The 24,557-nt window shown below is 40.8% G+C and overlaps 2 protein-coding genes across 7 annotated transcripts in view; one reads left to right on the top strand and one right to left on the bottom strand.

Annotated features, from left to right (window-relative positions):
• Nucleotides 1-7,569, top strand: part of SMC6 (structural maintenance of chromosomes 6) — a 46,183-nt gene extending 38,614 nt beyond the window's left edge. For 3 of the 5 annotated variants that reach the window (XM_014268983.3, XM_005489735.4, XM_074538066.1), the window contains one exon: nt 819-1,263. In XM_014268983.3, the coding sequence (XP_014124458.1) occupies nt 819-927 (109 nt within the window). In that variant the 3' untranslated portion in view covers nt 928-1,263. Of the gene's footprint in view, nt 1-818; nt 1,264-1,959 lie in introns of those variants that run through there. The other 2 variants (XM_026795146.2, XR_012579688.1) reach the window with 2 other exon arrangements.
• Nucleotides 7,058-24,557, bottom strand: part of VSNL1 (visinin like 1) — an 87,942-nt gene continuing 70,442 nt past the window's right edge. For both annotated transcript variants that reach the window (XM_005489739.4, XM_074538068.1), the window contains exons 3-4: nt 8,761-8,976; nt 7,058-7,857 (exon numbers count right to left, since the gene is read on the bottom strand). In XM_005489739.4, coding sequence (XP_005489796.1) covers nt 7,660-7,857; nt 8,761-8,976 — 414 coding nt within the window. In that variant the 3' untranslated portion in view covers nt 7,058-7,659. The remainder of the gene's footprint in view (nt 7,858-8,760; nt 8,977-24,557) is intronic.

Consider the following 24,557-nt stretch of genomic DNA (forward strand, 5'->3'; position numbering starts at 1 on the left):
AATTCTTTCAAAACCTCTGTATAAAGGTAGAGCCATTCCCAGTTTAAGGGGACAGTCGTGTCTCTAACCTGGTGCAGCCAGCTCCTCTCTGTTAACCCAGTGTAATTAGTGAAGCCTGGGAGGGTAATTAAAGCAGTCTTCAAAAAGAAGTTGATTTATTCCTAATTGTCTTCCCTCACTAAAGTATATAAAAAGCAGAGTAGTGGTATCTGTTGTTATTTCAGTGGAAATGCTTTTGTGGAGATTTTCTAAAACTAGTAAGCAACGCAGGATTTTTTTGTATAATTACCGTTAAAAAAATTAGTAATTCAGGTTCACTTTGAATTTCTTACATTGTTCCATGTTTCATGTTCAGCAGACGTTAAATTTAAGAAAAATATGGGGGCAACTTCAAGAAAAATCCATTTAGGACAATCATGTTTGGTAAATTAGTTAATTCTTGGTATGTTGGGATTGATTACATGTGTGTATACTGTGTGTTACTTCAGTATCTGTAAGGCAAATCCTTACTTGTATTCCATCATTTGTTCATTTGGAGGTTTTGGTAAAAGAAGCTTTTCTCTAGTTAAGGCAGTCTTAATTGTTAGAAATCACATGATTGAAATGAGTGCTTGTCTTTACCTGAAGGTTTTATTCAACTCAGGCCCAGGATCAGTTCAGTGAAGCCTAAGCTTCACCTTATGTTACTGTTTTTTAAAACTGACAAAGAAAAAAGGTGGAGTTATTTAAAGGAAAATACGTAATTTAAAGAATCAAATGGAAGTACTGAAATTCTTGGAGAAGAAACACTGTTTAAATGATGCATCCTTTATTTTTAGTTCTCTGCCTACGAGTCCCCATATTCACATCCTCCGTATGCCAGACCCTCCAAGAGACCAAAGAGCACTGACTTTCCAAAATAGGAATAACAGAGATGAAGATCAATAAGTATCTCTGTATGAATATGGTATTATATTGGGGACAAATGTGTCATAATATATGTAAAAGTATTGTTTCCTGATTCTGAAAAAGATGTTAAATTGTTAGATACTCTCAGGAAGATATTTCTGTATTGTTATTAATTATTTTTTAAAGGATTACTGTGTGTACACAGGAGAAGAATAAGCACAGTTTGGATAAGGAGAAAATTTTGAATGTTCTGTTGATATTTTTGGCTACCAGTTGTAGAATTTTTTATCTGTTGCTCTGATTTTTCTTCTGAAAATATTGAAATATATTTTGTATAACTATAAATAATATTTTAATAAAGTGTTTGAACTATTACTTGTGGTAATGTTTTAGTGTCTCTACACACTTAAAATCAGCATTAAGTTACAAATACTGTTTTCTTCCTAGCTGTGCTTTATTTCTTAAATGTGCAGTAATATATGCAGAAAAATGTGTTTCATTTATTTTCCAGTGAAACCACCCACAGTAGCTGAATATGAGCAACTATTAGAAATTACACTTTCATAAAGAGAAAAGGGAAAATTTTATATGTAGTATATTATCTTGGTGGGAAAATAGTTCTCTCATTCCTTTCTTAATGGGTTTGAGTGTCTTTGGACATGAGCTTCTAAACCCCAGCAAGCTGTGTCTTTATAAACTAGATTCTTAATTCCAGTGAACTGGTTCTTACACACTCTTGAGTTTCCAGGTACAGAATAAGTCTCTAAATATTAATTTTATTATAATAAACTACAGAGACACAGTCTTTCCAATATATAGGAATGAAGTAGAATAAGAATTTTGGGAAGTAATACTTTGACTTTTCTACAGCATTGTAGAGCTGTGTTTTGTTGGGTCTGCGTGCCCTCTCTCTCTCCCCTTCCACATTTCCCTGGGACCAGAGTACTTAAACTTGATTTGTTTAGATATTGCAAGCATTTACTGGGGATAAGAGGGAGAAAGAAGAAGCAGATTTTTCAAACTCATTCAAATTAACCTGTTTTTCTTGTCCTTTTCTTTTTTTTTCTCCAGGAACTTGAAATTTTTGGCAACTCTTCAAAAAACCCCCAGTTTTTAGAGTTCAGCTGCATTTCTTTTTTGTTGTTGTTTTTGGGGATTGTTTGTTGTTTTTGATGTTACATGGTTACAGGAGCCATTGAGACTACTCAGAGAACAACATTCAACAGTTTCTGCACTTTTTACTAAATAGCAGTTCCTCAATAAAACCTTATTACAGTGTAAGTTTTGACTTGACTTGGTAGCGTAATTTGTTTTCAGTCACAGTACAGTATTAAACTTGTAGGTTTCTTTAAAATATGGAAGCTAGGTAGGAAATCCACCTTAGAGAATCATGGATCCATAAAAAATGCTGATTTGTAAGGCACCCACCAGCTGACTTCTGGCAAGTTGAAGTCCTGCATAAGGGGAAGGGCAGTTGAGCTGGAAGTGTCCTTAGTTCCTCAGAGAGCATTCCTCAGTGTCATCATCCTGGCCCAGAGGTCTATAGGAGACTTCCAAGATGACACTGCATTATTTGTATGTCCCTTGATTCTTACTTAGAGGCTTTCAGCTGTGCCATTTCCAACTGTAGGCTCCATCCCTGACTTACAGTGCCACCCTGGCCACTGCTGCCCTGCCCATCCCTCCTGAAGAGCCTGTAACCATGCAACAGGGCACTCCAGTCACAGGACTAAGCCCACAGTTTCAGGGATGCCAGTGATACCAGATGTCTGGGATTGGGCCAAAGGCTTGAGATGGTCTTGTTCCTCATGCTGTGTGCATTAGCATAGAAACATTTCAGCTGTGGTGCTTTCTAGCCAACAAACCTGAAGGAGGTGGAGGGATCCCAGTAGTTTTCTCAAGTTCTTACTGAGAAACCACTCCATTCCATTACTCCCCACTGGCAAGCCTGGTTTTGTCTGTCCTCCTTCCAAGCTGGTTTAAATTTCTGTCAATGAGCCCTGCTGGTTCCTGTGCTAGAGCTTTTCCCCTCCCTGAGATAGGTACATCTCATCAGGTGTCAGTAGAGCAGGTGTTCAATAGATCGTCCCATGGTAAAAAACCAAATTTTTTTGCTTACACCAGCCTTGGAGCCGTGTGTTGACCTGGTGGATCTGCCTATTGCTGTCAAATCTTATTCCTTGTTAACAAAAGGATTATGGAAACTACGTGTGCTTCTGATCCTTCAGCCTTCAATTCAAGCCCTGAAGTCTCTTTTGATTGTCCTTAGAATTCTCTTTTTTTTTTGTCACTGCTGGCTTGAATGACCAATAGTGGATAGTGACCAGAGGGCCTTACTAGACTGGAGAGTTTTCCAGTAATTTCTCTTATCCATGCCCCTGGGAGCCAGCAGAATTCACCATAAGTTGGGTCTGGTATGCATGTCAGGCCCTCCCTCACCTCCCTCAGAGGGAGTTTCCTATTACTGCTGCCCTTCTTTTGCTGTTATCAGAGGAGGTCTTGATGCAGGGTACAGGAGATGTTGCTTCAGGAGGCCCCTCTGTCCCAGTAGAACCTTCGCCTACCTCATTGTCTGGCCTTGTTCCAGAGCTCATACCTGTTGTAGAAGGTTCCAATCCTACTTGTTTTCAGGAGGAGGAGGAACCTCCTCCCAGTATGTGGAGTGACCTGCTTCCAGCCTTCATCTTGAGCAGACCCTTGAATAAAACACCCTTGACTAATTACCCTGCAGGGTTCTGAGTCCACCTGCTTCTCCACTACAATGGAGGTTTGAGACTCCTGGGAGTCTTGATACTGTGGCATCTCTGTAAATAACTTACCTGCTGCTTGCTCACTGAAACGCCACATAGCCTGTTCACTTCCTCCTGAAGCCCCTCCACCTGGCAACAGCTCCTCAAGCACAGCACACCCTCTCCAAAATAACTTTTTGTCAGCCCCAGCCTCTCAGAGAGGCATCAGGCACCCCTGTGACCTGCACAGCCACCTCTGCCCTCAGCACTGCCTGCTGTCCAGAGGCCTCTGGCACAGCTTCAGTGATCCACCAGCTGCAGGGGAGCAAGCTCTACACGGAGTCATCCATAACTGGGGAAGCTTCCACTGTTACACAGATACAGCTGGGGCTGAAGGGAGCTTTTTGTGCTCTTTTCACCAGGCCCTGAGGCTGTTTGCCTCTCCTGGCAGACTTCAGACAGCCCAGGGTAATGGGCAGACTCCCGGCACTGGGCACTGTGAGGAGGTTACTGACAAACAGGACCAGGCTTTGTTAATGTGCATGCTGCAGGAGACAGCAGCCATGGATTGAAGTGGGGAGGTTCTGGCTGAGCAAACCAGGAGGGATTGTTCCTGATGAAGGTAAGAGGCATTTGAGCATGTTACACAAGCAGGCTGTGAAATCTCTGTCCTTGGAAGTTTTTGGAGTCTATTGAATAGACTCCTGTATCTCCTTCAAGCAGGGAGCTGGGAAAGAGATCTATGAAGGTCCTTGCCCATATGAACAATTCTATAATTCCATAATTCAAGGTACTTACACCTTTAGGACTACGTGAAGTGCATGCTTGGCAAAACTTGTCTGGAACCAGCAGGTTGAGGGAGGTGATTCTACTACTCTGCTGTTGTGACATCCTGGAGTACTGCCCCCAGGTCTGGGGTCCTCGGCATTGGAAGAGCACGGACCTGTTAGAGCAGGATCAGAGGAGGCCACAAAGATGCTCAGAGGGCTGGAGAACCTCTGCTATGGAGACAAATGAGATTTTCATCTAGGAAGTCCAGAGACGGCTCCAGAAAGACATCGTGGCACCTTCCAGTGCTTAAAGGGGCTATAAGAGAACTGGAGAAGGACTTTTTACAAGGGCCTGTTGTGCAGGACAAGGGAGAGTGGCTTTAAAGTGAAAGATAGTAGATTTAGATTAGATATTAAGAATAAATTATTGTGAGGGTGATAAGGCACTGGAATAGGTTATTCCAAGTAGTTGTGCACACCCCATCTCTAGAAGTGCTCAAGATCAGGCTGGATGGGGCCCTGGGCAACCTCTTTTAGTGCAAGATGTGCCTGCAGGGAGTTGGAACTGAATAATCTTTAAGGTCCCTTTCAACCCAAGCAATTCTTTGATTCTAGGACATGATCATGAGCCACATGTGGAGCTTGACTTGATTTTATGATTCAATTGGGGTAGGTTTCAGACCTTTTTACTGTATGAGATAAATGGCATTGCATTATTTCCTCCTGATTCTCTTCAGTATCCAAAAAAAAAAAAAGGCAAAAGTGCAGAGGCAGGAAAGAGTAAAGCATTTATCTTCATTAGTCTTCTATAATGAGTTGTGTGGAAAAAAGAGATTAAGGAAAATTAATTAATTCCTACAGAGCTAACACCAGCTTTCTCCCAAGCTTTTATAGACTTACTTGAAATATTGGAGGAGCTGGCAACAATTCTGGTCTTTCTTTCAAATCAGTACTTTGTATTTATTCTACTCTACCCCTGTACTTGATGAAGATGTGTTCTTGACTGTATAATTATTATAAGCATATTTTCATGGTAGAGAATGAATTCTGAATAAACAATTACTGAAGCCCTTGCATGGACGCACTTATTTTTGCAGTGATCCTACTAAGGTCTCCAACCTATCATATTCTTGGTTTTTTAAATACATAGTTTACTATAGTGGCTACCTAGAGAGAAGATTGCAGTGCTGATGTTACATTTTTGAGTTTGACTGTGTTTATGAGTTGTTGGCCATTTTAAATGGCAGTGCATCTTAATGCTGCACTAAAGTAAATGGAGCCTGTCTAGCTACATAAATTCAATGTGCAGGGAAACAGAATGAGAAATTGCTTCTCATGTATGTAAACTAGAGGAATAAAATCTGAGAAGTATTCAATGTGAGCATATAATTCTCAGAAACATGTAGTTTCTAGAATGTGTATTTTAAGTTATGGCCAAACGCATGAAGTGTACTTCTCCCTAATTTGCTAAGACTATTATATGTGTAGTCTGTAGTAAAATTCTAGTGTAAAAATTGTAGTTGACATTTGTGCTTTTGCTGTTTGGAATACAAAGCAACCCAAAAATGACAGTATGGCTGTGGTTGTGGCAGCCATCAATTCTGTGATCCCCCCACAACAACTCTTAGCAAGTTGTGTAACACTGCTTTTTGTTGCTTGTTTCCTTTTCCCTTTAAGATAAGCTTTGCTTTTTAAATTTGAAATACAGAGAATTATTTGGTTTGTGCCATGTTTTATTGTTTAATTTTTAGCTATTAAAAGTAAGGTCCTGTTTCTTCATAAGGTAAGGAAGAAATATCAAACATGCAATTATAAGGTGTTCAGATTGCTTTTTTTTTCTTTTAATCCAGCAAGCAACCAACTGTTTAAAGCATCAGGGAAATGGGGCATATAGAGTTTTTTCATTTGCAGTTTCTGCAGTCTGGTAGTTCATTCTTTCCCAAGGCTGTGCAGAGTTTGTCACAGGATAGAGAGAAACTTGATTTGTGCACACAGAATTGGAAGAGGAAGTTGGTTCGTCTCACTATCACTCCTTTATCATCATACTTCATGGTTAATTTATCAGTAGTGATTTTTAACATCATGTCTGTTTATATTAAACACAGAGTAGTTTAGTATCAGATGGTAAGAGGAAAGTCTCTTACTTCAGGAAGGAAAAAATATTAAAAACAAGGTTTAGGGTGAGCAAATAAACTGTATTTCACTTACACCGCTTAAAAATCAGCACAGGTTTAGTAGCTGCGCTGGTAAATCTTAGCAGTAGCATCTTAGAGCATCAACAGCTGCTCCAGCCTTAAATACAAGAACTACAAGTTTTGGTTTTGTATAATATGACTCTTCTAGTGAGTGAGTGTAAAGTAGTTTTCTTCATGCTTCAATAATGAAATACATATTTCCCAGTGTGCAGTGACAGATAATTAAAGAGATTGAACTTTTTCTTTTTTTATTACCATGCTGAAGACATGAAATAAGAATTAGGGGAAAAGGTCAAATGTTATAAATTTATTTTGGGACATATATATTGCAACCTCTGTGGAAGCTTTTGAAAATTCTGGCAAAGATCAATACACTTCCAATAAAACCTTTAAACTTGCAATAAAACAATATTTTAAACATTATATATATATATATTTATATATATTCTTAATTAAAGGGTTAATTTTAGCAGGATTTTCTTTTTTTTTTTTTTAATATACTGCATTCCTCTGACATAGCTCTTTCCATATTGAAGGGATGCAAATGAGGTAAGAATTAAGGCAAACCTAAAAGGCATGCAAATGAAGTACATTTATATCCACTGACAATACAAGCACGTGTGGACCAGACCTGGGAGCCGAGAAGCTCTTCCCTTCTGTCTGTCCAGTACTACTTTACAGCAGAATGGTGACATGATTTATAATAAACAGTTAACATTGCCATGGGAATTCAGTGTCACTAACATTACTCAGTCTAGGAGACACAGAGCTAGCATCAGTAAAACATGAACAATAAATAATATAATTCACTGCAGCACAGGCCTGCTGCACAAGATTCAGAGGAAAGAGGGTTGTTATGAAATGACATTGCACACATCACGTTGTGGCAGTTTATTTTTATAATATATACTTTTAAAATTCTTTAGCAAATGACATTCTCATGCACACAAGTGTTTCAAACACAAGAAGCAAGTCCATTTATAGGTAGTCCAAGCAAAATTTTGTGTGTGTGGAAATAGCTGCAAACTGAATGGAACATTAAACTTCTGTGCAGTCTATGACGCGTCGTACACGAGCTCATTTTTGAATGTCACACTGCAGGAGTAATACAATGGACGGATCACTCTTTGCAGCTTCTTTGAACTCATCCAGTGTGATCTGATCGTCTTTGTTCTTATCCATCTTACTGAAGATCTTGTCTACCCGTTGCTCAGGCGTCAGGCCATCCTCATTCATTTTCATCATTATCACAGTGCCCACCATTTTGTAGATGGCCTTTGGAAAAAAACCAAATGGAAAATTCAACATGAAATTCAATCTAATTTTTGGATGTGATCAAATTCTGGAAATATGTTCTAACAATAAAATGATTGCAAGTTTCTCTAAAGATTGGTTTTAGGGGTTTTTTTGCTTTTCTTTATAAGGATCCAAAGGCCAGATACGCAAAACAAGGAAGGATATATTTTACTTTCTTTAGATGTAGGTTTATTTTGGTGGTTACAGTTTGCATCCCAGAATGAATTTCTTTGGCTTCCTGTTTCACAATGTAAAACTCTTGTAACTTACTCTCTGTATCAATTGTTCAGATGAAATATTTCACATAAATTCTGAATAATTTGTTTTAGAAGTCGCCACCCTTAAATAGGTCTCTGTGTGTACATGTGGGGACAATCTGGTATTAACTACTGTGGCAGATGACGAAGGTGGTAAACTTTATCCTTCCTCTTACAAGTTGTGGTCATCTTAAAGCCCATCTGTGAGAGCTCACTTAAAATAGCGTGTTGTTATCCCTGTAAATTTCTGTAATCATCTGAAGTTAATCTCCAGTAAGGCTTCAGCTACTTGGGCTGCAGTGCAATAATTGCATGGGTGTCAAGTGACTGAGATGGGCTTTGTAAATCCTGTGCTGTTCTTGTGATTAATCCATTCATCAGGGGAAAAAAAATCTTTGGATATTTAAAAGCTTATATGCACATATGCACTCTCTGCAATTCTCCAAGATTGCGTCTATTAACAAACACGTGAGTGTGCTTGGGCACCAGTGAGTGCAGGATTAATATGTAATGTGCATTTAATGTACCCTACAGCCTCTGGTGAGCCTAAAATCTAAAGTCTGTGTGAACAAGGAATCAAATTTTATTAACATTGTGACGTTCATGAGTGTCATATTGATCTCACCTCTATAATTTCCAGCATTTCCACTCTTGTAATTTTACCATCACCATCCAAGTCGTACATGTTGAAGGCCCAGTTCAGCTTTTGCTCAAAACTGCCTCGTGAGGTGATGGACAGGGCACAAATGAACTCTCTGAAGTCGATGGTCCCATCTCCATTTTTATCAAAGGTTCGGAAGGCGTGCTGGGCAAACTTAGAAGCATCTCCATATGGAAAGAACTGCAAAATAAAATAATATATAGAACTGTGTTAATGCAAAGGAGAGAGTTGTATACGTGACTGCAAAACACCAAAGTGAGGCATTTATGAAGAGTGGCTGATGAACTTTGTGGGAAACTGAGGATCTGCAATGTAAGGTTCCCTAACAGTTACACTGGAATGATTATTAAAAACTTATTTCTACAACCTCAGGTTTCCACAAACTATAATACAAATATATATAATGCTACTTTAAAGCTAAATTAACTAGATTAATCTTAAAATGAAGTTGAGTATAAATGGTAGAGTGTAATATTCTCTGACCATGAAATAAAGAAGCCAGAGTGCATTCTAAGAGAATTTTAACCAGCCCTTGAAATGTTGCAACCAAGTATATGTGTGGGATTGTTGTTATATAATTTCATTTATTTAAAAAAATAATCCACATGTGGCATAAAAACCCACATGAACATATGTTCCATTCTGCAAACCAGCATTCCAAGTACACAAGATGAAAACACAGATTCAGTTAAACAATACAGTGCAATGCTTTTCATGTTTAATATCCTAATATCCTTCAGTGAACTCTTCAAATGACTGTAGCTTAACAGAGTATTTTAAATGACTATAACACGTAGGTTTTCAGCTGATATAATCTTTTCCCCTCAGGAAATGTATGGTTTAAGACATTTGAGCAGGTAGTTGTTATTTCTGTGGGCCAGACTCAAGAATACATACCCCTGAAGAAAGGGAGTTTTTAAGTGCTGAAGTGCTGCTGCAGTGCAGGGACCATACACAAACAATGTTTGTTATTATTTTCCCAGCATAATTTCATGGAGGTTTTCCTGCTCCTAAAGTATAAACATGCATTACTCCCCATATGAGAGCCATCTTATTTTGTTCTTTTTAAAATTCCAATTCTTATTAAGTACTGCATTTATAATGTAAACTTGAAGGAAAGTCTGCAGTAACAGCTGAAGTGGAACTGCATTTTACAATTTTCCATTTCCCCATCCAGAGCTGTGTCTTGCCTTAAAAATGCAAAACTTAGAGCTCAGCCAGCTGCTTGCACTATGTGGCCACGTGGATCACGTCAGGAGCCACTCCTGTGTTGCCACAGGGGTCTCAACCTGAAAGTTTCCTTTCAACTTTCTGTTTTCTCTGAAAGAGCATTTGGTATTGTCTCCTCCTGAAAATAGAACTTCTGTGCCTGTACTCAACCCAAGCCCTATTTCTGTTTTGATAATCATAACTGATGGAGAGGGCGAGGTGCTGCTTTAGATCCTTCTGTACTTTCTGCTTTCTGGCCATTAAAAATGATCATGATTGGGCTCATCAACAGATAGAAAGATCTTTGGGTTCTCTGATACAACTTAGGATTTCAGTGGGTACAGTTACCAGACCTTGCTCAATTGTTCTTCTAGTGACAGCCTCACCCTTTTGTCAAAGCAAGGAGAGCTCCCTCTGTGGGAAGGCTCCTTGCGCTCACAGCCTGGCATTCAGGGTCAGAACAAAGTTTGAAAATGTTATCCAAAACCTGAATGTTATTTTCAGGCTCCTCATTGCTTTCTCTTGTCCATGAGCCAGCTCCCCCTCCAATTCCTGTTCCAGCTCCAAATGTTAACATAGGTGGTATTTAATTTTATGTGTATGTGTAGAATGTGCACTTCTCCAGTCCCCTGCTGAGAGGTTAAGAAATGGCTCTCATGGCCTGTATGCCACCATGAATTCCATGTTCCCCCACCTTTTATTCTTGAGAGTTTGCTGGCTGTTCAAAGCTGAAAGGATAAATCTTTTGCTTTTTAAATCTGTGATGATGACACTGTCGTGTGACGCATGTGAAACAGAACAAAACACTCCAAAATTTTACAGGCTTTCCAAGTATTTTTGCTCAGAGCTGACTGCTGCCTGAGGTTGCTGCCTGATCTCTGCTCCTGTGACTGTCACTCTACAGTCTCTATAAAAGAAAAGTAAATACCTGGAGGGAACTGAGACTGTTCCTTTCACTGCCCAGAAAACCAAAATACAGAAATGGTGCAAACATATTGGTGAGACCAAAGAACGAAATTACAATGGCAAAGCACACCTACACAAAAGTGTCAGACACCCCAAAACATGTAAGAGTCCAAGAACAAATTGGGGAATTAGGTTGGGTCAGTGGCTGGAGATCTGAAAGCCATTTTTAAGTTGTTCTGGAACATATTTTTCAGTCTCCCACTGGAGCAGCATCAGCAAGCTGTGCCTGCCTCTTTGCTGGTGAAGCCATTAGCCTCATGTAGCAGTTAGGAAAAAATCCGTCTAATTTTTTATCAAATACAAGACCATGTGTGGTGGTTTGACCAGGAAGGAGTGGGAATTCTGGGATGCTGTGGTCAAACCAATGAATGTTCTGAGTTTGATACTGACACCTGGTGTAGCCAGTGGGGTTTGGACACACCTCCGAGAATACACAGGGGTTAAAAAGCAGGGCTCTGCCCCTGGCAGGCTCTCTTGGGACGTCGTGGAGAAGAAGTCGGATCTCCCTCCCCTGTCCAGCCGCTGCTGCTGGGCGGGGGAGGGGCAGCCATGTGGTAGGCCCTGGGCCTGGACAGAGATGGGAGGTGAGGAGGCCCTCGAGGATGGAAGGGTGGAAGACCCCAGGGAGTCAGCCCTCGGGCAGCCATTCCCCCCACCCCCCCCAGGAGGGAGAGAGAGAGAGCCGGCGACACCGAATGTGATAGCAGCTGGCCCAGGAGGAGAAGGGGGGGAAGAGTGCCCGGCCGGAGCGGCAGCGTGTGGGCAGCGTGTGTGGGAGTGCTGCAGCTCCGGGACAGAGACTGAAAGTTTTAACCCCTTTCTTTCATGATTGGGGCCTTGCAAAAAATGCTAATCCTCCTCGAAGCTGAATAAGAAGGGAGATAAGAGATGAGATGAGATGAGATGAGATGAGATGAGATGAGATGAGATGAGATGAGATGAGACAAGGACCTGGCCCGAAGAACGTGGAGATGATTGAATGGGGAGAGATGATTTGGAGTGGCCTTTTGGCTGGACTTTTCTTGTGGCCATGGACTCAGTTGTTCCTGTGACACAGAGACTGCACTTAGGGGGAAGCAGTGGCTCAGAACCAGGAGGGTTCATCGTGAGGACCCCTCGGCCCCAGGGGGTTGGAAAAATATGGGGGGGACAGATGTCCCAAACCAGAGACTGTGCCTTTTTGGAGTGAGACAAGGCATCCTTGAAAGACAACCCTAAAAGCAGCTCTGGTCCATGTACAGTGGTGAGAGCACTGGGCATGGAAGGAAGATGTCACAAGCGGGAAAAGGACTTTTTTTCCGGGCGGTGCCGAAGTGACAGGGAAGCACACGAGGTTTCAGTGTGTTTCCAGGGGAAGCCTATGGAACAAGAAGGACTCCTTTCCTCTTCATGAACTGAAGTTTGAGTATACTAAAGTGTGGTGCCAGGCTGGGCAGTTAGTGATTTGGGAGAATGTATCGGATTGGGAAAGTCAGGTAGTGGGGAGGAGGAAAGTGGTTTTTGTAAGGTTTTCAATTTTTTTTTTTTTCTTTTCCTTATAGTTTTTCCCTATTTTCCTGTAGTTTAGGTAATAAAGTGTTCTTTATGTTTAAGCTAAAGCCTGTTTTGCTTATTCCTGGTCACATCTCACAGCAGACACCAGGGTGAGGGCATTTTCATGGGGGGCACTGGCTCTGTGCCAGGCTCAAACCATGACACCATGCTTTTTTTCTTTTCTGAGAAGACAGTGGCACTGCTCAGCTAAGTCTCGGCCTTTATAGCATCATATGGAACTGCTACCCAGTTTTAATTTTTTTTCTACTTGTCTTCCTATAGGGATTAAATGCAGTAAAATGTCCTTTAGGGACTGAAGGCACTGTTCTCCAGTCTGTACCTGCTGATTTGTATTATTTTTAGCTCAGAACAACCCAAAAACATTGTCAAAACTTGTTTAAAAACTTACTTGAAGATTTCCATTGGCCTGTTTTGAAACTATTCATAAATAAGACATGAAGTAAAGAAAACTAAAACAATAACGCAGCAAAAGATGCCAGCTCTGGTAAAACATTTTTTGACTATTAAAACACTGTGAGACCTTAGCAAAGTATAAAGGCACAGGCTTTAACTACTTTCAGAGCAGCCTAAGCCAAGTGACAATGGGAGACGGGGATCTCTGAAAGACAAACACCAAGTTTTTGTCAGAGGAAATACGAGGAGAGTGGTTTAGTTTGCCTCTTGCATGAGCTCAGTGAATACTTCAGAAAAAAAAGTAAAGAAACACAACTGGGATTTTCAGATACAGGTTCACCTTTCAGTGTTCCATCAAAGCCTTGACCAGGTGATCAATCCACATTTGAAAGCAAAGGGCTCCCTTCTACTGCAACCTGCCACTGAAAAGGGCACTCCATGCAGCAGCATTGTCTCCTGATTTACCCTTTTTGTCCAAAAATCAAGACAAACTATGCCAGCCAGTTCCATGGGTGAACCAACACTGTTCACTGCTTTGTTTCTGCTTCTCTAGCCTTATCTAGTGAAAGGCCTCCCTGCCCATGCCAGGAGGTTGGAACTATATGATCTATAAGATCCCTTTCAACCCAAACCATTCTAGGATTCATCTCTTGCTTGGCCTGTGTATTTTCTAACCAGTTGGATCAACATGCTGGGGTGTGAACAGTGTTATCTCTACAGTCAAATGCCAATTAAGAAAAGAAAAAGGAAGATTTAAAAAAAAAATCCTTTATCTGCTTCTAAATTTTGTATGAGGATTGTCTTGAAGATTCTTAGCTCCCACTGGGTTTCTGGACACTTGTCTGGTGTTTGGGGGGCATTCAATCAGTCCTGGAATCAGAATAGCTAATGACTAACACCTACAAATTGTACATAACTCTTGGGGAAACTGATCAAATACCTGTAAATATTTATCTGCTTGGCTGCAGCTGCTTTAGCCTCTTTGAAGTGATGCTGTTCACAGCGAACTCAGTGATCAATTCATTCAGATCATCTTTGGGAGGGAATTATTGCAAAAGCATGAAGCATATGCTAAAGCATATGGCTAAAATTTTATCATGTGGCTAAAACAAAATTTTAGCATGGCATTAAAGAAAAAAACCCTCAAAACAGACTTACCCAAATTCCCCAGTGATAGGGAGGGGTCAGGAAGAAAAGGTCTCTCCATCCTTAATAGGATGGGGTAGAGTGAATCTATAGACTGGCCTGAGTAGTGCTTTGTTTTCCACCTAATGTTTTATCATGAGATATTGGGATGAATTTCTATTAAAAGGGAAATTCTGCTATAAAACAGAGAAAATTAGAATTTCACCAATGTGCAGAAAGCAGGGCATGCTGCCTACACATGCCAGGTCACTGATGTAAGGTGACACCTTCCAGCGCTGGTGTGGGAGTTGGAGCCCAGAACAGGAGGTGGGAAAGCTGGAGATGGCACAGGGCTTTGTAGCCCAGGCTTGGAGATGATGGAAGAGGCAGCTGCTGATTCCCCTATCAGAGCCCCATCTGGGGCTCAGCACCACCAGCTCTGCTGGGAGCTGGAGCACAGAAGGGGAATGAGGGGGCACAGCCAGTGCAAAGAGCAGAACAACCATTGTCAAGGGCCAGCACATAAAAACAAGCCAAGCATTTAGCTCTCATGGGAAAAACCTTAAATATTTAATGCTGCTAAGCTTTAGGAAGGAGTTACCAACTCTTCTTATCTACTTTGTTAGTGTTTTATTTTGTAAGTCTGCTAGGCATCCATGTTAACTTTTTAAGTGAAAAACATGAGCACTTTGAGAATCAGAAAGTTTGGCTGCTTTTGGAAGCTCTGACAGGTATTTTTTAATAGCCAAACCTCTTAAAGTTGAACCCAGATGCAGATGGCTGTTGGTCTAGCCTGGTCTTACAGCTGCTCAGAACTGTGCTCACTGGGGACAATGCCTGTGATGATGGGGAGAACATTTCTCCTCGCTTATTTTCCAAGAAGATGAAGTTCTGGATTCCTGCCAGCAGCACAACACACGAGTTGATGAGATAAGAAAAAAGATTACTCTTTAGCTGTCTCCTTTAGAAAAAAAAAAAAAGAAATTTCCTACAATGCACTGTACTTTTGCACTTCTGTTAAGACACCAGAAGGGGAAGAGGATTCCAGGCTGTGACTGCCAGGACCTGTTGGGAAGGCTGTGCCACTCTGGTACCAGGGTGACCTGCAGGGCTGCAGCCTGTCCCTGCCACCACCTCTGTAAAAATGAAAACTGTGTACCAAGGGCAGAACTAGGCCAGCACAAAAAGACACAGCCACACACATCTGTCCTTGTTCTGGAAGAGATCTGACTGCTGCACTCTCCAGCACATCTGCAGTGTAAGGCAGAAATATCCCAGACACCTGGCTTCAAGCTGCCAGAGGGTCCCAAGGAGAAGGGACCATCCACAGCTTTGGGTCTGTATTTCTAGCAGCAGCTAAAGCACAGGGCTGAGCCTCTGGAGAGGATAATCTTGTAGACCACCAAAGAATCTAACTCTAATTCTAACTCTAAATCTAAATGTCTCTTTAGATCCAGGACTCAGTTCTCCCTGTGTAAATCTGTGAGCTGTCCCCACCTCAGAGGTGCACTGAGGATAAATACAAAAAAATATTTTTGATGATTTCAGATGCTGCAGCAGTGGAAGTCTCAGAGCTGGCAGGAACTGGGGAGAGCAGCCAAAGCTCATGGATGTTTGCTCATGTCTCTGCTCAGTAGCTTCAGTGCTGTGAACACGTGTGCATGCAGAGACACATGAGGAGGTTTATAAACAGCTGTTAGTTCTTTACATAAAGAAAAAGTATTTAGATGAACGAAGAAATGTGACTTCTTCTGCTGGTTCACCTGGAAAATTCCCAACTTGTACAGGCTGAAGTGGGATCAGCAAAGAGTTTGTGTCTCACCTAGACCTCAGACACTGTGCCTAGCCCTTAGATTATGGTTAAGGACTAAGCTGCTCTGTCTTGCAGGTCTTTTAACCACCACAGAAATGCTCATTTGAAGAATATGGAGAAGAAATATTTGAGAATTTAGGAGCTTACCATGAATTATCAATAGCAGTTCCTTTCAATTGTGTAAGACATGAGTTAAGAGATCAGAGAATAAGCACAAACCACAGGCTAAGAGAAGACTCTAAATAGATGGAATACTCCAAGAGATTGGAGGAAGATGAATGGGAAAAGAAGAGCCATGCTTCTTCTTCACAAACACTCATCTGGCAGGGTCTACCTCTAAAAAAACATTCAACATGAAAAGTTAATCTTTATATTCACATTTGTGGGGAATTAGTCATTAACTAGCAGGAAATGAATCGATTTTCAATCCCAGCATTTCTCTGATTAGATTTGGACAATAAGAAACTTAATTGAGCTGTGGTAGTGCTATAGGTCAATACACCAGCAGCTCAGCTATTACTCAGTGCTAATAAAAAAAAATCTTCAGGGAGAGTTCTCACCAAAACAATTAGTATTGCTAGTGCTTAACACCACAACTACCACTGATTAAATGTTATTTCTCTTTGATCTTCCTTAACTGAGCAGCAGCACTGGAACACTTTATTTATTTTAAGTTTGGCACAGTCTTGCACTACCCCAAGGTCAGCGACAGGGCTATCAGGATCCTGCTCTATTGTGGCTCTGTCCTGACCTAATTACAGCTTCAGTTTTCTTGACACCATATTATCTCTCCAGGAATCTGGGAACATACCAAATGGAGGATACACTGGGATATATCCTTTTTTTTTCCCCCCTCTTTTTTCTCCCCCCTCCAGTAAAGATCATCTGATTTCTTTTCATTTCTGAAAGAGACCTATTTTTTCCCAGTGAATTTTAGTTCCCAAGGTTCAGAGTATTAACTTGAATGCTATGCCTGCTGTGTTGTGAAGTCCTTAGTGCAAATTTCCCAAAAGAACAGGGCTGTTGAAGCATCAGTAAGTGCCATTTCCAGCCAAAAAGGGATTTGAAACACGAGTCACTAAAGTCTGAGACAGCTATCTCATGAATATACAGATGGAACTACAGGAAAAAATACTTGTGCCTGAAATATCTGACTGTCTCATATACTTATGTAATGTGCCCTCCTAAAATTCCTCTACATATGGAGTTGTTATAGCCTGGTACTGCAGAAAGGAAACTGCAGAGAGAGAAGGAAAATGGCTGTAGCTGAACCTATCAGAGAACTGATACTTCCCAAAAGGGAGAAGAGGTAAGAGAATGGAATGGACCCCAAAAGGAGAGAGCTGGATGGCAGCAAAAGCAGCAATAGTTGACATAATACAGAGGAGACAGGTGGGCAACAACTTGGTGTGGGCATTTCTTCCCTGTTGTCCCTAAGCATATCCTATTGACTTTGAGTTTCAGTATTGAGTTTGAAAGCAATCCAGCAATTCACAGAGGAACTGTGCTGAAATGAAGTCCTGAATAATTTAAAATCAGGCCTGCATTTTTAACTGCTGCAAGGTGTGTCTTAAAGCTTTTCTTCTGCAATAAGGCTGAGAGCAGATAGGTTTTCAGGCAGCCCTGCAAAAATTCTGTACAGCCTGACCTATCAGATTCATCCCTCTGTAATACTTCCAATTCTTTTCTTATGAAGAGTAATATTAATAAAAAGAGACTCTTTTACCACAGTGCAGTTTTAAGAAGACAGCTTTCCAAGCTAATGTATTTTCATCTATATCTATCCTTTGAAAAAAATAACATAAACCTTTCCAAAGGTCAAGGCCAAGACTTACAAGCCCAACAGGGTATAAAAACCTTGAATTATCAGCATTTTGGTGCAAGGGATCATGCATCTATACCTATATATACACCTAGAGAATCTGTATGTGTGTATCTATAGAGACATACATCAAGGGGATGGACTGAATGAGCTCTTGTTTAGAAATGGGACAATACTGTTGAACTCAGTGATGTTTAAGAAAATCCACTTTTATTTACATGAAGTGCTGTGCACATCTGCAGTTACACATAGATAACTGTTATTACTGCTGTTATTGACAATTACAGGAATTATATAGGAATATATAATATTCCTATATGGGAAAAAATATATATATGAATTATATAGGAATATATATAGGAATATATATTCCTATATAAAACATTATATAGGAATCTTGGTGGAGCAGCATTTGGATAACACCTGAAGCTCAACATGTAAGAAAGAGGAAAATACAGTGCAAGGAGGCTGGAAGAAGTTTATTTGTGACTTGAAAAGATTTTCACAAGGCTGGGAAAGAAGACAGGAGCAGTGCAACCCTTTGTGTCACCTCCTGGTAATTAAGAAGCTGCATGGGCAGGCCTAGGATAAACCACAGGAATTCAAGCAGTGAGAGCTCTCAGGTACCCTTGGCTTTAACCTCACAGACCAGCTCCCCTAAGGGGAAGATGTCTTGAAGGTGTCTTGAAGAAAGACTTTCAAAGGATGTCTGGAATCATAAAAAGGAGCATCACACTCTTGTTCCTTGTGTGAAATGGTGCAAGAAGGAAAAATGCTCATAATATACAATTTATTTGTTTCTATCATATGTACTTTCTTTCTGTAGAAAGAGATGTAGAAAACCTCCCTGTGGGCCATATGGGTAACTGCTTTCACACAGAGATGCCACCTCCCTGAACAGAACATGCTGGTGCTGTGCTGGTACTGTGCTCAGGCAATGGAGACAAAATGTGGATATTGATATCAGTGATGCTCAGTACTAGATGGCTCCCAAAGTGTCTCCTTTTGAGGGAACAGGCCAGCTGAAGAAGACAGTGTCATGCCACAGAGTAGAGTTCCTCCCAGATTTCATGCCAATTAACTCCAATCAATGCTTGGGGGATGCAGATTTCTGTGAATTCCATGAAGTGGACCTTCAGAGAGGGAAAATTACCCACAGATTCTGTTTCCTCAGCAACTTTTTATCAGGGTAACTTTGCATTATCAGCTTCCAGTGGGTTCCTATGGGTTTATCCACTCTTCCAGGTATCAAACACAATCACAAGGGCTTATTTTAGGGAAATCCATAAACCTAAACTATGAACTGGAACATGGTGCTTGTTTGCTGACTCACTGCAAATGAGAGTGCCTCCTCTCCTGCATTTGGCTACTGATGTAACCTTAAATCCTTCAGTGCATGGTAATTTTGAATTTCAGCTTCTTTTTCTCATGATTAAACTACCACCAATGAAAAAACCCCCTATGAATAGAGTAAGCTCTTCTGTTACAGAAAAGTCAACCAGCTATGGACTTACCTGCCACTTGGTTCCTTCAAGATCTTATAGTTATTTATATACTTAGTCTATGAAAAACTTAACACTAGAATGCAGTAAAACCATAAAAAGGGATAATATAAGACAAATTCTAAAATCTGGAGAGAATTAGTTACCTTTAATTAATTTTTTTTTTTTGGTAAAATGTGAGAAGGACTATACTCACAAAAAAAGCATCAATATGCATGCTTAAAAGAAAACTACTATCCATGCCCATTCTTCCAACACCAGGATATCTCATTGCATGCACTATTTGACATTATTACAGTGCCCAAAGTTTCAATAACATAACTGGGAGTCATCTGTAAGGAAGACACAACAAAAAGTACTTAAGCACTACACTTCTCTGATGTTGATTCTTTGCTGCTTTATTTATCACAGGAGCTCAGTGTAGCTACACGTTTTCCTTTGGATTAAGTTTCCCTCTGTGCACCAGACCAGCTGAAGGTCCCTGCATCAGATGAGCACAAAATTCTGAGCCTGACAAATATAAAACTGACATCTTCACTGGACTGGTGAATGAAATTGCTTTTCAAAATCAGATCGATAAGAATTTTTCCCATCATTTTTACTAAAAACCTGGAAGTCCAACTAAATAAAATTGCAAGTAGCAAAAGACAAGATCTATTTATAGACATGGCAAAGCATAGAAGAATGTATTATAATCAATGATAGAAGGATGAATTATAATCAATGTTTCCCATTAACAAACATTAACTCAAAAACACTCTCAAAAATGTAGAATGATGCAATTTGAACTGCCCAGCACTATAATTATAGCAACTATCTCACACTGGGGAGCAACTTTTACTTTTTCACACTGATTAATGAATATGAGTAATATATTTGTGCTCATCCACCCCCTCCAAGTATTCTGGTAAACATGTTCAATAAATCAGACTTCAGGGTTTCATGAATACACAACAACAGCTACTCAGTCCTTAGCAAGCATGCAAGAACACAATAACAACAATAACGGCAAAAAAGGAGCTCAATATGGGGGTGAGAACTCAAAGGAGGGTTGATTAGTCATATGTGCCTTCAGAGAAGTTCACTCTCCTACCTTGTGAGAGCAGCACACTGTGTCATTCTTAACATTCTCCTACCCCAGAGTCAATGAAGGTGATTAAAAAGCTGTGTAGACATTAATGGGTGAACAATAAACAGCATAATCACAGCCAACCTATTATGCTACCAACTGCTTTCCTAAAGGATTCTGGTTTATGCTTGCCAAGAGGGAGCCTCCCAGGAACACTGTTCTTGGGAAGCCAGTTCCCAAAGCATCCTTTTAAAGTTTACAACTGGGAGATACAGCCCAGCTCCTGACATCCACGAGTTCTTTCATATCTCCTCTGTGAGCTGCCTGCATCTAATGCTCTCTAGAGATAAATTGTTTCTGGAGGCACAGTAACAGCATATATTTTAGACGTGATGGACTCACATTTCATACCAGATGTAATTAAGAATAAAATATAATGAGTTTATTCTAGAAGGGCGTTAAATTCTCAAACAAATTAAAAATATCAAAACCGAAGTCACAAGAAGATGAGAATTAAACAAGAAAGCTTTCTCGTAATTGTTTGCTATTTCATAGAGGTGAGGGGTCTTTTCTCCAGCAAGGAGGCTTTTATGAATTTCCTCCTCTATTGCATTTTTTCAACGTACTCCTATCTTAGAGTCTTCTTGATGATCAAAGGATTTTAGAGGTCAAAGACTCTAAACATTTAATAACCCATTTGTAAGAGGCATTCAGTGAACAGCCACTCTCTTATGGCAGCTGTCTCTAGATTGCAATGAGTTTCACAGAGACACCATGTGACATCTTATTTCAAAATATATGACAGGGCTGGCATTTCAACTGCTTTAGAGTTCATGTTCTTACAAAAACAGGGCAACCTCCTCCTTCTTATAGCATGAGATCTTTATGAAGAAGTGACAACATCTTCATAAATAAAGTTACAATCAGATTTCCTTATAAAGAAATCTCAAAATTCTTTACATCTTTCCTCAGTGACATCCAAACACCAAAGGGTAAAATATGCCCAGGAAATGACCTTCTACAAAGCAGCCAGTCTCTGAGGAAGTAACAAATACTGACTGAACAAAAAATACAGAAGAACTGCATCTGGTCCCTGTTAAAAAATAGAAGAGATTTGAAATATGGACAGGACGTGTCTAAATAAAAACAATAGCCTAGCAAGCTAATGGGTAACAATACTTTCCAGTGCTGTCAAAACACAGACAAGCCTATGTGCCAGTCTGGGGTCCAGGGTCCAACTAGAAATCACAACTCTGGCATTTCGTGCTGCAGCTGGGATGGAGCCCAGAGGATACCTGGTCCAGCTGCCAGGGCAGATTTAGCAGCATCATCTGCTATGACCCTGGGAACAAACACTGCATGAGAAAGAAGGCAAAACCCTAAACCACAGCTCCAGAGCTCTCAAATTCAACATTTTAAGCACTCACCCAAGAAGACACCATTAGCAGTTAGGAACGGTATTTTAATTATCTGAAATCTATGAATGTCAATCAGAGACTGCTTTCTGAGGTAGCTCTGCTCTTCCTTTCACACACAAGTGTTGGCAAGAGCCTGCACCTCCAATGGCTCAGTCTCTCCTGTTAGAATGTCAGCACACTGCCAGCTCTCGGGAAGCTCCCAGAGATGAATGGTATTTTCACACAAGTCTGCCAGCTGGAGATGCCTTGTGGAGTCTCAAGGTTTTGGCTCTCATCATTTGGGAAACAGTGAGCATATACTCAAAGCAAGCACTGGAAAAGGTAGATTTTTCCCAACTGTTCAGATTATTCTTGAAGAAAATTGTCTAAATTCAATCTAAATAAAGCCCTGCTGGCAGAGAGAGAAGGTCTCAAATTTAATCACTTCCACCTGCAGTCAGCATCAATACTTTTCCCAGACCTAACCTAACAAATGTTTATATCTAACGTCTCTCATTCAGAACATTTTGGACACCCTCTCAGCTGTGGAACAGTCCTGGTATCCAACTGGTGCCACAGGACCTACACATCTCACCTGGGAATATACCCTTTTTCCTCCAGTGGCACTGTTCACCTAAAAAAACTTTCTTGTGAGTTGATGTGTTTAAATGGTTTGGCCCATTTAGCCCAACAAACACCAATTCAATGCTCATTGCACAATGGAGAGATGTGCTGCCTCAGTGGGGTGATAAATCCCAAGATGGGTTATAAAGCCCAACACAGGCATGACCCAAATCCCATTCCAGGTGAGAACTTAGAGATTTCTTGGGGTTATGAAGATTTGCATGACTACAGGCTGAATATATGAACATCTCTAGTAAAGAGTAGAATTTTAATTCTCAACTGAAATATAAAGTGCTATTTCCTCATTCTGTCCCCAACTGATGATGTTCTTCCAGATTTACCAGTGAACATCAGTCCTGTTGCATGTCCAGAAATGTGCATAAATATCTGCAATCTACAGCTACCTATTTCATGTGCTGATCTGAAATTACAGGGAGAGAAAGGGAGGAAGGAGTGGTGCTGAAGCTTGAGCACAATATAAATGTGAGGCCACAGCATCATGTGTTTGAGACCTGTCATGAGGCTGAAATACAAGTGAAGCTGTCACAGCAATACAATGACAGCACAGTTCAGCATGCTCATGAAGAGACTAAAATCCAGGATGACTGCAAAGCCAAGGGGAAAAAAAAGCTGTTTTTTCCCCTGCCCTGTGTACATAAATAAGAAAGATCTGGTTGTGTTGTCCTGTGAGCACACTGAGATGTCAGTCTAAAGCAACAACTAACCTGAGCTATAATTATGGAGTGGCAGAATATGTTGATTTTTCAACTGAAATGTATCCTTGGCTGTTTCTCTTGCAGCAGAGCTGTGTTTTCACAAGAGGGCAATGTACATTTTCTAGTCACAGCAAACCAGTTTGTGCTTTTCCCCTGACAGATATCAACATTCCCATTGTCTCAGGAGAGACAACCATCTGTGGATGCAGCCAGCTATGCCAATTTGTAAGATGTGTACTTAATAACAGGTTTTCAATTTTAAAAAGAGCTGTTTTCACACCTACAGAACTCTGAGTGATCCCAAAGTGCTTTGTTGGCATCAATCTAATCCCACAACCTACGCACATGGGTGGACACCAGAGAACCTGCAAAGCCAAGCAACAAAACAAATGAGCTCATGGGATCACACATAAATAAGCCATCTACCAGCTTTTATACCTGACCTATCACTTTATTATTTTTTGGATCCATCTGCTTGGGACTATCAGGTGAAAACAGCATGGAATTTAGGTAGCTATTATGAAAACTCAAATTCCAGATAAAGCATCATCCTGCATTTGCAGGCTGAGTCCCCAGTGAGGCACAGCCTGTATAACACGTACCAGGAGCACCAGGGTGGCTGCCCAGGCACTGCAGCCAACAGCACATGAACAATATGCCCAGGACTGAAGCCAGAAGGTGCAAAGCTGCTGGTTTCAGTGCAAATCAGTTATACAACATACAGACATCAGTTACACAACATACAGACATTGGGAGGAGGCACCTGCTATTCACACTGCGTGGTGTGGAAGCACGTAACTCTCCCCTGGAAGATTACTGAGAAGTCCAAATACAACTACAAGAAACAGCATTTTTGGAATTTGGATATTGGAAACAATTATCACATCTGAATCATCTACAGCTCTCAAGCCATGAAAGCAAATAGCACTGTACTGAGAGGGTTGGCTGCTCTGAAAAGCCCAGGAATTACAGTTTCCCTGTAAAGCAGGTGAGATCTTGCTTTCCAAATACTTTGGATCATGAATCTGATCTTCTTCCAAATTCTCCATGGAAAGATTGGTTTTTGGTTTTAGGCATTAGTAACAAATGCCAAAGCCAACTGATGAGCTGAGGCTTTTATGTTTCTGTTACGTTTCTGAACAAGTCCCAGCCACTTACTTAGTCATTTACATTTGAATATTGTGCCAATCATTGCTTTCCATGGCACTGTTTAATGCCAGGTTTTCAGCTTTACTTAAAGATTGTCCAAAGGTGAGGGAGAGTATGAAGCGTGAAGGACCTTCCAGGAGCTCCCATGGTGGGGCGCCAGTTTCATGCCGCCTCAGCATCTGATGCTGCTCAACACTTCTGGGCTGCTAAAAGCCAGGCAGCATCCCAAGAAGCTTCAGGGAATTGGCAGAGCTCTGGGGCCCTGCAAATAGCGACCATTTTCACTGGAAACATTTATGACACTGGAAGGATGGTCGTCCCATGATGTTGCTTGCATCAAAATCCTGTGGACACGTCCTTCTCTGCCTGGAGAGCGGATGCAAGGAGGCTAAAGCACTGCTGCACCTTCAAAAGCCCCTGCC

This window comes from Zonotrichia albicollis, chromosome 3 (genome assembly GCF_047830755.1).
Source record: "Zonotrichia albicollis isolate bZonAlb1 chromosome 3, bZonAlb1.hap1, whole genome shotgun sequence".
NCBI lineage: Eukaryota > Metazoa > Chordata > Aves > Passeriformes > Passerellidae > Zonotrichia > Zonotrichia albicollis.